Raw genomic sequence first — 12,586 nt, 5'->3', positions numbered from 1 at the left:
ACTATATTATTAGTCAGAAAGATAGAGTTTACTTTCCATTTACTGTATGTATGTCTCTAAATTACAGAATCTAAAGTTTTTGTACAGTATGTGTTCTTACAGCATGTGTTTGCTTAGGTCAATGGTGACGACTTTTAGGATCTTATTGGACCTGATTCTGAGGCAGATGAAAGTGACGGATCTCGGGGATGATTCCAGCAGACTACGCATGCGCTATAGTAAGAATTCAGCAACTGCGCAAGCGATGGATCGCTAGTGCTTACGGATTGATCCATCCATCAAAGGAGCACACTTTCATTGAAATGGGTGATCTGAGGCGGTAACTGGGAGGCGCAGAACTATTCTGTCTCGTGGAAGTGTCATGGGAGTGTACGGGCATATATGCTGGCTTCCTTGCTCGATTGTAGCGAGTGGGCAGAAATTGGATGCCTGTTACTGCTGGATCGTTTACATCCACCATGGGGTCCAATTACAATGATGACAGTTGTGGCTAGGATTCCACATGCAGACAGGCAGATCTTCGGCATATACGTATGGGCGGATTTAATTACTTTTTACTTTTCCATAAATAAACTATGGCTGTCTTTATTGTCCATAAACAGATTTTAAGATTGAATCCCTTCCTGTTTAGGCACTATGGGGCCTATTCATCAACACTAAAATAACAGTTTTAACCACTTGCCTGGCACGGTCGTATCAGATACGACCATACCAGACTGGGCTTTCCCTGACATGGTCGTATCTGATATGACCAGTCAGAAATGGCCACTAGGTGGCTAAGGGAAGTTAATCTTCCCACTGCCGCCTATATCAGAGGGACCTTCTGGTCCCTCTACACCCGCGGCTCCCCCTCCTTTGTGTCCCGATCACTGCTGGCGACAGTGATCGGGAACCATCAACACCCCCCTCCTGGCGCCACTTCAATGGAGGAAACAGCCAGGGTTCATGTAGCCCCGGCTGCTGCTGTGACCCCGATCACTGTGGCCAGCAGTGGTCGGGCAGACCGGCCGGCCCCACCCCCTTCAATGAGAAGCAGCAGTGGCGGCACTGATAGCCACCGCAGCTGCTATGTATCAGAGCCGCCAGCGGGACATCCTCCCACTGCGGCTCCGGGAACACACAGTGATCGCTGTGTAGAAGAAGCAGCGGCGGCTCTGGTAGCCGCCGCTGTTCTATATATATACACATATATTTACACACACATTACATATACATATATATATATATATATATATATATATATGCACACATATGCGCCTAATCAGCGTTGTGTGATTCGTTTATTCCGGAAGTGCCGCCATGTGGATTACACACACACACACACACACACACACATATATATATATATATATATATATATGTGTGTAATCCACACGGCGGCACTCTGGAATAAATGATTCACACACGGCTGATTAGGCGCATATGTGTGCATATATATATATATATATATATATATATTTATATGTAATGTGTGTGTAAATATACATATATATATATATATATATATATATATATATATACATATATACACACACACACGTGTGTGTAAGCAACAGCAGATATAAATATATGTACATATATACTATATATATATATATATATATATATGTTCGATATATATATATATATATATATATATATATCGCAGAGCCTTTGATTAGGGATGGCAACTGACCATCGATGGTTGCAAACCATCGATGGTCTGACTGAAAACAAGTAGTTTGCCATTGTTGGTGGGCATCAATGTTGCACCATCGATGGCAACCCTCAATCGATGTTTAGGAAACATCGGCAGTTGTGGTCTACACAGATCTCCTCGACCAATCGCTAAACAACTCATGGCTTCTAAAGATGGTTGCACCATCGATGGTACAGATGTCAATGGCCATCACTACAGTATAACATAAAAATCGCTATTTTTATGGTATACTGTGTTTTAAAACAAAATAAATTTCAAATAAAATAGTTATGGATAAGTTTCAGATTATGTTCTTGACCTAAGTCAATCATAAAATAAACCGACAATTTTGGAGCGGTTTTTGGAAAAAGAATTAGTCAGTTAAGTGGCTAAGGACATTTTCCTTAATTACTGATTTTTTAGTATTCATTAACAAACTTTACACAGGAGATATCACTGATATCTCCTGGTTGAATCTGCCTGCATTAATTTCCACACTCCACATACATTAGTACATTAGTATGGGTACATTAGTACATTAGTATGGGGATGTAGAAATTCATCAAATTCCAAAAATTATGTATTTTTGGAATCTGATGGCGTTACTATACGCCACTCTCAGGTTGCATATAGTGGGTGATACTTACCTGCTTTCAGCGTGAGCAAGTCCTCCTTGGCTCCCTCCTTGGCTCTCTGGTCCCTCCTCTGGCTCCTGCTGTTGCTCTGACTGTGTTCTCCCGGAAGAACACAGTAAAGTTTTTTAAACAAAATAAAGTTTAAAAAAAAAAAAATCTTCAGACAGAGGCTGGGATCCGCGGCTGCAGCCTGTGACAGGCAGCCAGGTAGGTGAGAGAGGGGAGAAGAGGGGAACAATTACAGCTTTTCAGAATAGATACTGATGGAGAGGAGGAATGATGAATTCCTCCAGTAATTTGGTAGAACTCCATGCAAGTTCTAAACCTAATTACCTCCATCAATTTTTTAGTGTTGATGAATAGGCCCCCAAGTCTTATTAGCAGAAGAGTTCTATGGGCGACATTTGGGTATACATTGGGTTGGATAAAAGCAAGTGTTGCAGTGCCCTTGTGTGCGTCTTTTGCTGGTGTAGCGCATATGACTTTATACTAATACTGCCCAAGCCCTTCCCTGGTTACATAATTGCATCTGCATGTGCTAGGACTAACATGCCCACTTGGTGCCTCTTTAGATGCTTAAAGAACGCTTGATGCATCTTTAGATGCAACATCCTACTAGGTGCAGATCATTTGTCTGCGTATGGCATCCAATTTGAGCGATGTACTGTAGCTTTGTACATAACTGCAGTAATTCAGCAGTGCTCCTGTGAAACTTCCATAATGCGCCCATAAGATGGTACCAACCAGACACCAACCAATATTGCCCAATACATTTCCAAAACAATTCACACACCGTGCACCTCTATGTGTATACTAGATGTGCGCAGACCACCGTGTTTTGGTTTTGGATCTGTATTCATCTTTGTGTTTTGGTCTTGGTCTTGGTCTTACAAAACCACCCTCAAGTGTTTTGTTTTTGGTTTTGGATAAAAATCGATAAAATTCAATAAAACCAGTTAAAATATCCAAATCCAAAACCTTAGGTTCTTTAAATCCATGTTCCGAACCGGCAACACATCCGAACCGGGTCACAGAAGTGAATCCAAACCTTTACCTGGTTCTACTCTGAACTCCTAAATTCGGATGTGTTTGGATTTCAGAAATCCGGATCCGCACATCTCTAGTATACACACAGAGAGAACATATTTTTGTGTATGCACAATAGGAAAACCTCATTGTCAGGTCCAATAAATCAATCTAGTGACCTTGTAGTTGTTACTCATTGCAAAACATTTGCAGACCTAGAAGCAAAGCTAAAATTTGTTCAATGAAAGCCAAATATTGGGATTACTCGCAATATGGTTCTGATCACAAAAGATTTGCTCATTCCTACTTTTGCATTTAAAATATTATGATCTGGATTTCGGTCGGGTGCTGCTATAAGTACCCTTCACTATCAGTAATTAATCTCAGTTTATTTTAAATATCTATGGAGTGCCTCAGGCATAGGACGTATTCAATTAGCCACAATAATTTCACCGCCAACGGCGGAATCTAGTTTCTGCCTACATTGCGTGTTTTGGCCACGGAAACTTATCGGGCATGCCCCCTCTATTCACCCTATTCAATTCCAAAGGACGCGAAGAACGGCAAGCCGCGATGTCGGAACAGGCGGAAAGTGCTGTCAGAAATGGGGAAATCAGCCTGAACCCCGCAAAAAGGTGCACTAACTTTGGGGAACACTGAATAGGCCTAATAAAGCTGTTTGGGTTTCTTAAATTGTTTCAATTGCTTCTAATTAGCATCTTCGCACAAGTGGTGAAGAATGGCATAAAGCAGGATTTTAAGGTGAAAGTAGTTCTGTCAAATTTGGGGTACTTCAAAATGGGTGTGAGCGTATGTTAAAGTCTCTAAAGTGAAGTTCAAAATTTTGAGAAAAACCCACCTGTTGCAGTCACCTGCAGTCAAAAATACACCTCACCCTACTTGCAGACTCCCCAAAAGTCTATTTAGCTACTTTTTATGTTTGTCCCCCAACTTTGAGCTTTTTCACCCCCTTTTTCAAAGTAATTTTTTGGGGTGTCCCTCACTTTTTTTTCAGGGATTTTTTGACGCAGTTATCTTTTGGGGGGCTGTCCCAAGCGCGCTGAGTGGTTTTCCGGCGTTTGCACCCTATAACTCCAATTCTGTACTTTTTTTCCACCTGCTTTCATAGGCAAATCTTTTCCGCCTATTACATTGTATTGACTTTCTGCGTATGCGAAAAGTCTTTGCTATTAAATACGGCGAAAAGTTTCCGCCTGGTGAAATTAAGTCATCCGCCATACTTATCCGTGGATTCTGACTTTTTGCAGCTAATTGAATACAGGCCATAGGGTCAAAACATCCTGACAGTGAGGGAGGAACGAATAATATATTGTACAGTATATAATATAAATATTACCCATTTGGTGAAGTGATTGCTATTTTCATTTAAAGTTAAGAAGAGAAGAAATTCAATTTTAGACAAATTAACTACAAGACATCATTATGGATCATAAAAGTTGTTTGCACACAATCCATCAATGATAAATTGGGACCATTTCTCTAATAAATATTGTACATGTAACAGATGGAGAAACGCGTTGAGTACTCATGTTCCAAATTTTATCTATTATCATCATATTCCAAATCTCGTAAAAAAAATTAATTTCCGTGTAGGAGAGGAGAGATGTAGAACAAAATGTTCTGGTACTGAAACCCAGTTTAATAAACATGAGTAGGGTGCAAGTCATTTTGAGTCCAATTATTCAATCAATGTTTTCATAAGAGACTGTACAATAAAGACCCTAAGAAACAGCCATACTATGCTGAAATAGAAAATAGTCACCCTAACTCCCAGTAGTGGCCAATCACTAAACAGAGTCATTGCATATCCACTAGCAGACTGTGAAACGACTGCACGATTATGACATTGTAATCGTGCAGTCGTTTCACAGTCTGCGCTGTGCCTACACTGACCGATCAGTCGTTCAGTATAGGCACATCAATCATCCCCATTCTGACATTAATGTGCGCGATTTGTGCCCAGTTACTGAGCGATTGCCCGATTACGATGTCTTGATCGTGCAATCGCTCAGTAATGTCGCGTAGTGGATACGCGGCATCAGTCAAATATTTACAGTATGTCAATCTTTATAAATAGTAGCCAAAAAAACAGAAGAGACTTTTTTCATTATATGGGATAAAACATTTCTTACCACCACAGGGTACAGAGAGGAACTGTCATAGCTCTGGTCATTGAAGTTCATGGAAATAACGGATACTGGATTGTCGGAGGTCACAATCACAGAATAAGTTGAACGTTTAGAACCTTTCATTAGGATTACTCGTGGGAGCAAAATTGTAGTTTCCTCGAATTTATCTAATCGGACCGTCTTTCGGAATGAATTTGTGTTGACCTTGATTTGGACAGTTGTGGAGTCGGAGAAGGCGGTGATGGACAGGGCGGGATCACTGTCGGCAGCGCTATTATAGTTCTGCATGAACGCGGTTATAAATTCCGTCCCTGGAACCCCAGCGGAGCAGAGGGCTGTAATAAAGTAAACATAAATAAAATGTTGGCAAAACTGTTTCCTCTTTATTTGCTTACACACTTAGGTCCGTATTCAATTAGGTGTGAAAAGTCCTGCTGGCGAGGTTTTCGCCGTCATCGCTGGTTTTGCATGCGGAAAAGTATCGCGTTCGTCCCCGTTTATTCTCGTATTCAATTCCAGGTCGCCGAAAAAAGGACCCGACGAATTCAAAATCAGCAAAAAGTCCTGTCAGATTTGGGGAAATCAGCCTGACACCCCCCAAAAGATGCATTGACATTGGGGATCACTATAGATCCCCCCGAATAGCCTTGCTGCAAGTATTTAGGGTACTTCAATGCTATCAATAGCTGCTAATTAGCATCTTTACATTTGTTGTGCAGAATAGCATTTTGCTTTATCTTTCCTACAAACTAAGTAGTCCCAACAAATTTGGGGTACATGAAATGGGTGTTAGCATATTTTCAAGATGCTAAAGTGAAGTTTTAAAAAATGTTAAAAATCATCTTGCCGCAAACACCTACAATCTTAAAAACACCTGGGGCATACTTGGGGGACCCCCTGGAGTCTATTTAGCTCGTTTTTAAGTTTATCCCCCAACTTTGTTTTTTTTCGCCCCCAAAATGAAAGTACTTTTTTGGGTGTTCTTAAGTTTATTTTTTAGTTTTTTTTTACACAGTTTACCTTTGGGGGACTGTCCCAAGGGTGCTGGGTGGTTCCCGCAAGTTTTCACCCCAGAACCCCAATTCTGCACTTTTTTTCGCCTGGTTTCATAGGCGAATCTTTTTCGCCAATTCCAATGCATTGACTTTCCGCACCGGCGAAAATGTCTTTGGAATTGATTTTGAACATAAGTTCTCGCCTAGCGAAATTATGTCACCGGCGAAATTTTTCCACAGAAACTGACTTTTCGCACCTAATTGAATACGGCCCTTAGATGTTTACTAATATATCACGAGTAATTGTGCTAATAAAAGTAAAAGTTCAAACTGATATAGAGGAAAAACTGAATATTGTCAAGACATGTTGAATATAAATTCATTATATATTTAATATAGTAATCTCAAAAACAAAAAACAAACAAGTATTCTTATATAGGGCACACACAGATTATATACTTTTAATAGTTCCAAGGTTAGATAGAGTTCCGGTTATATAATTAACGTTTATTAAATTAAAGTTATAAGGTGAAATAGAATTAACAAAAAATGCAAAAAATGTGCATAAATTATAATAAAGTGATTGTCCTAAATAATATATAAGTGAAGTAAAATTATGACTATACATCTTTAATGTTTGTATTATTTTTATAAGTTTTTTCTTAAATGGATAAACTCTTTAATAAACATTTGTTTTCTTATTGACCGCCAATCTAAGTGACCATCGCTCTCTTTCTGTACAACAGAAAAATGTATATTTATTATTATTAATCTCAGATATCTAAATTAGAAATTGATCTTAAGTCCAGATACTGTATAGTATAGTGACCTGAGGATATTCCTCAATTCAAAGGGAGGAGTAAATATATACTGACAATATGAATTTATTATGCTTTATTACATTTATCCCACCAACCTTAATGTTATGAGTGACAGTAATAATAATAATGAGTAATGAGTAATGAGTGACAGCACGCCCCCTTTGGTGGGTGTGCGGGGGGCGTGGCTGCCCAGACGGAGGCGTTCCTGATTGATCTCACCACTGATGTGAGCATTATATTCCTCTAATTGTACATGTGAGGAACGGCAATGCTGATACTATAACAATGGTACAACAATGAAACAGAATATGATGTTTTGTATAATCTATAAACAAATATATGGCATTAAGAATTTCCAGCAGCTCTCATCTATCTGATACTAATAGTGGTGTGATGGATATTTATAGTGCTATTTACATCCTGCCAGTCCATCCAGTCACGTAATCAGTATTTCTAATAATAAATCCAGAAAAAGAGATATATACTGACCAGACATAAAGATAAAAGGAGAGGAGAATATCTAACATATTTCTAACCTATATGTAATATTAAGTCCCACAGATATAACCATATATGATATGATAATTATAATCAATATAAAATTAATGTTGGTGGGATAAATAAAATAAAGCAGAATAAATTCATATAGTCAGTATACATTTACTACTCCATTTGAATTGAGAAATTTCCTCAGGTCACTATACCATATCTGGACTTAAGATCAATTTCTAATTTAGATATCTGAGAATAATAATAATAATAATAATAATAATAAATATAAATTTTTCTGTTGTACAGAAAGAAAGCGATGTACACTTAGCTTGGCAGTCAATAAGAAAACAAATTTATATTAAAGAGATTATTCATTTAAGGTCAATAAGAAAACAAATATATATTAAAGAGTTTATTAATTTAAGGAATAACTTACAAAAATAATACAAACATTAAAGTCATAATTTTACTTCACCTATATATTAGGACAATCACGTTATTATAATTTATGCACATTTTTTTGTAAATTATATTTCACCTTATAACTATAATTCAATAAAAGTTAAGCTTTAATTATATAACCAGAACTCTATCTAACCATGGAATTATTAAAACATATAATCTGTGTGTGCCCTATATAAGAATACTTGTTTCTTTTTTTTTTTTAGATTGATGTTATTTATTCTTAGGTGCACCTCCCCACATGATAAAAATAGATATTAAGTGCAATATCAATAGGGAAAGAGATTAAATTAATTAATAGTTCCTGTATGGATACAGCTTTGTGTTTTCAGTATAATGAAAATAGTAATAATAATTGAAAAAAAAATAAGAAATAGTAATCACATAATATTAATCACAATATGAACAATGTTAATAGCACTTAAAAACTAAATAAAGGACACTGCAGAGGTGATCACTGCTCATTAAGTTAATAAACAATAACCATGAGTTCAAAAGTGGGCATGGAGATAAATATATTGTGTAGCCACCTTGAGGAGAATGCTTGTGGAACTACAAGTCCCAAAAAGGAGTGTGCTCTTATGCCTGCAGCAATATTCAAGTCTGGACTAATATAAGGGGTATAGTATATATATCTATATATATATATATATCTATATATATATATATATATATATATTCTGACAAGTTTCTGGCTGCTTAGACAGTTCCCAGCTCCAGCACATGTGCAGTGTCCCCTTCCCCACTTTAGGATTCCCTCTAATGATTAGATAGAATGATTCGTTCCAGTGGCAGAGGGTATAGAGAAAGTACTCAGCGCTGTCTAGTGATTTCATTTGCTGATGTCCTCGGCAGCAATTGGTAAAACCTATGACGCGTTTCGCCATTAAACATGGAGGCTTTTACATTTAAATGATTAGAAGTTTTAATATATTTTTTGGAGAATACAGCACTGATAGTCAACAGGCAGCCCCCATGTGCCCATCTGAACCTTCACTTTCAGCCCTGTGCTTCTTCCTGCTTTATCATCATATTTGTATCTTATAGCTTGTAACACTTGTATAAAATGCCTGCTGATATTATCAGATAGGTGTATCTTTCCTTTATTAATCGTATAGATTTCCCTCGTTACTGAGATTTAGGGTACTGTGCAGCTCTTTTGCAGGTTAGATTGCTGCCCATATGGCCCCTGAAGTGTATCGAGTTGCTTATCACTAGACGGCTCACAATTATATTATGCACTTTGCATGTATTTTTCAAGTCACCAAGGTAACAAGATTGTATTTGCTGTTGAACAAACTGTCAGCGACATCTGTAAAAGTATTAGAATTTGTCTATTACAATTGTCAACACGTTATACTGAACATGCCAAGTTTGAGTGAATTAATGTCTCAATGACCCTGAAAATATCTGAAAAATCTTAAAGGTGGTTGGTTACTAAAGCTCTATACTAACAACTTCTCATGCAAAATAAATCCCCAATAAATAAAGGATTAAAACTCAGACTTGCCTAGTAAAACATTCATAAAAAAATTTCAACAATTTAAAATTCAACATAACATATACTGATATTGGGATTGGAAAAAGGAATTAGTACAGTCAATGCCTGTAAAAGATCTCATGAGGCTTTAGGTAATCCATAGGTTTTGCCCCTGTCCATTCCACCCCTCTCATTTTTTAAGAAATAACACATAATGACTACAGAATTTAACGTATTACAGACCCTCAGGGACCGCTGATTCCAAGACAGGAATTTTGATTTGCTAATGGATGTTGAGTACAGTAACTCAGTAAAATACAGAATTACATACTTTATACATATATGAGTACATAGGGCAGCACAGATGGTGTAATGGTTAGCATTACTGCCTCACAGCACTGAGGTCCTGGGTTTGCATCCCACTATGGGACTAACTGTGTGGAGTTTATATATTCTCCCTGTGCTTGGTAGGTTAATTGGCTCCCAACAAAAAAAATGAACCCTGGTGTGCATGTGTGTGTGTGTGTGTGAGCATGTGATAGGGAAATATAGATATATAGAGTGTCAGCTCCACTGGGGCAGGGACTAATGTGAATGGCCAAATATTCTCTCTGTAAAGAGCAGCGAAATTTGTGTGCGCTATATAAATAACTGTCAATAAATAAAATAACAATAAATAGATCTACTGATATTTTACATGTAAGATATAATGCTCTGTGATGTGGCCCTATCAATATTTGTCCTTTCAGACATGAAATGCATTTATTCAATTCTCATCAATATGCATCAATACGATGCAATGAAGATGCTTATTATCATGCTCCCTCTCTCTATTTTTCCCTCTTTCCCCCCTCTCATTCTCTGAAGCTTTCTCTCTCTCTCTCTCTCTCTCTCTCTCTCTCTCTCTCTCTCTCTCTCTCTCTATTTCCCTCCCTTCTCTTTCTCCCTCTTTATCCACCCCTCTCTTTCTCTCTCTCTTTCTTACATAAAGAGAAAGAGATATACAGTCAGGTGCATAAATATTGGGACATTGACAGAATTCTCATATTATTTTGGCCTCTAGTCACCACCACAATGGCTTTGGAATGAAACAAACAAGATGTACTTTACCTGCAGACTTTCAGATGTAATTTGAGGGTAATTACATCCAAATCAGGTGAACGGTGTAGGAATTACAACGGTTTCTATATGTGCCTCCCACTTTTTAAGGGGCCAAAAGTAATGGGACAAACTGAACAATCCTAAATCTAACTTTCACTTTTTAATACTTTGTTGCAAATCCTTTGCAGGCAATTACAGCCTGAAGTCTGGAACGCATAGACATCACCAGACGCTGGGATTCATACCTGGCGATGCTCTGCCAGGCCTCTACTGCAAATGTCTTCAGTTCCTGCTTGTTCTTGGGGCATTTTCCCTTCAGTTTTGTCTTCATCAAGTGAAATGCATGCTCAATCCGATTCAGGTCAGGGGATTGACTTGGCCATTGCATAACATTCCACTTTTTAGCCTTAAAAAACTCTTTGGTTGCTTTTGCAGTATGCTTCGGGTCATTGTCCATCTGCAATGATGGCTTGCTTCACTGATGGTGACAGCTCTTTGGATCTTATATTGAGAGTTGACATCAACTGATTCCAAATGCAAATGTCACACCTAGAATCAACTCCAGACCTTTTACCTGCTTAATTGATAATGAAATAACGAGGGAATAGCCCACACCTGTCCATGAAATAGCTTTTGAGTTGATAGTCCCATTACTTTTGGCCCCTTAAAAAGTGGGAGGCAGATATTGAAACTGTTGTAATTCCTACACCGTTCACCCGATTTGGATATACTTACCCTCAAATTAAATCTGAAAGTCTGCAGTTAAATCACATCTTGTTTGTTTCATTTCAAAACCATTGTGGTGGTGAATAGAGGCCAAAATCTGAAAATTCTGTCAATGTCCCAATATTTATGGACCTGACTGTATATAAAATATCAGTAGATCTATGTACTCATACAACTATAAAGAAAGTAATTCTGTTGCAGATTCCTCACAGAGCCTTTGAGAGATACTAATAATGGGGTTGCACCTACTTTTGCAGGTTTTCAGATCAACCTAAAAATGTGCATAGTGGAATCAGTAAATATGTGACTTCAAAATCTAAGCTAGCACCACTTTAGGACCACGCGTTTCATGTGGATTCACCTTTTAAGTCTTTCTCATAAATCACTGGTCAGTATAGCTCTGGATTATACCTTTAATTAATACATCAAAGTGAGGGGACTCCGGTAATTTCTGTGTTATATGTAAAAACGGTAAAGTGCACCAGAGGAAATTGCACTTGATAGACTTTCAGCATCTCAGAGCAGGTGCACAAAGGATGTAGTTTTGCAGTAAGAAAATTGTGTTCCCACTTGGAAAACAGGTTACACCTCCCCAAATGGTACTGACCCCCTTCTGCATTTAAATAAACTCAGCCTGTAAAGCAAACTATTGTTTTTGTATATTTTTAAATCACTCTCAGGATTTGAAGCATCAAAATATACTTACTGTACGCCAGACATAGCAGAAATAGGCTCGACAGAGCCTGAGAACACCCCATTGCTGGGAAAAGAAGAAAATAGATCATTAGTGTATTGTCTCTTACTGAATAACCTCATAACCAACAAAGGACAGTTATCCATGAAGCTCAATAATTCCGACATCTAACAAGTAAAATAACAGACACTTACATTTCAAGTATAATCATTTCAACAACTATGCAAATACTGTAATTTGGAGAACCGTATGAAGCGAACACATGAAAATTTATATAAAGGAGATGACGAAGATACACAAATTCAGGCGAAACCTCTGGGAGGCTA

At 37.8% G+C, this 12,586-nt stretch overlaps 1 protein-coding gene across 1 annotated transcript in view; it reads right to left on the bottom strand.

The window, feature by feature from the left end:
* LOC148453841 (IgGFc-binding protein-like) overlaps positions 1–12,326 on the bottom strand; it is a 73,981-nt gene extending 61,655 nt beyond the window's left edge. The window contains exons 1-2 of the mRNA XM_088461613.1: positions 12,273–12,326; positions 5,493–5,824 (exon numbers count right to left, since the gene is read on the bottom strand). Coding sequence (XP_088317739.1) covers positions 5,493–5,824; positions 12,273–12,324 — 384 coding nt within the window. The 5' untranslated portion in view covers positions 12,325–12,326. The remainder of the gene's footprint in view (positions 1–5,492; positions 5,825–12,272) is intronic.
* Between the last annotated feature and the right edge of the window lie 260 nt (positions 12,327–12,586).

This window comes from Taudactylus pleione, unplaced genomic scaffold (assembly GCF_031769625.1).
Source record: "Taudactylus pleione unplaced genomic scaffold, aTauple2 ptg001080l, whole genome shotgun sequence".
In the NCBI taxonomy this organism is placed as follows: domain Eukaryota; kingdom Metazoa; phylum Chordata; class Amphibia; order Anura; family Myobatrachidae; genus Taudactylus; species Taudactylus pleione.
This window is presented reverse-complemented; position numbering and strand designations above follow the sequence as displayed.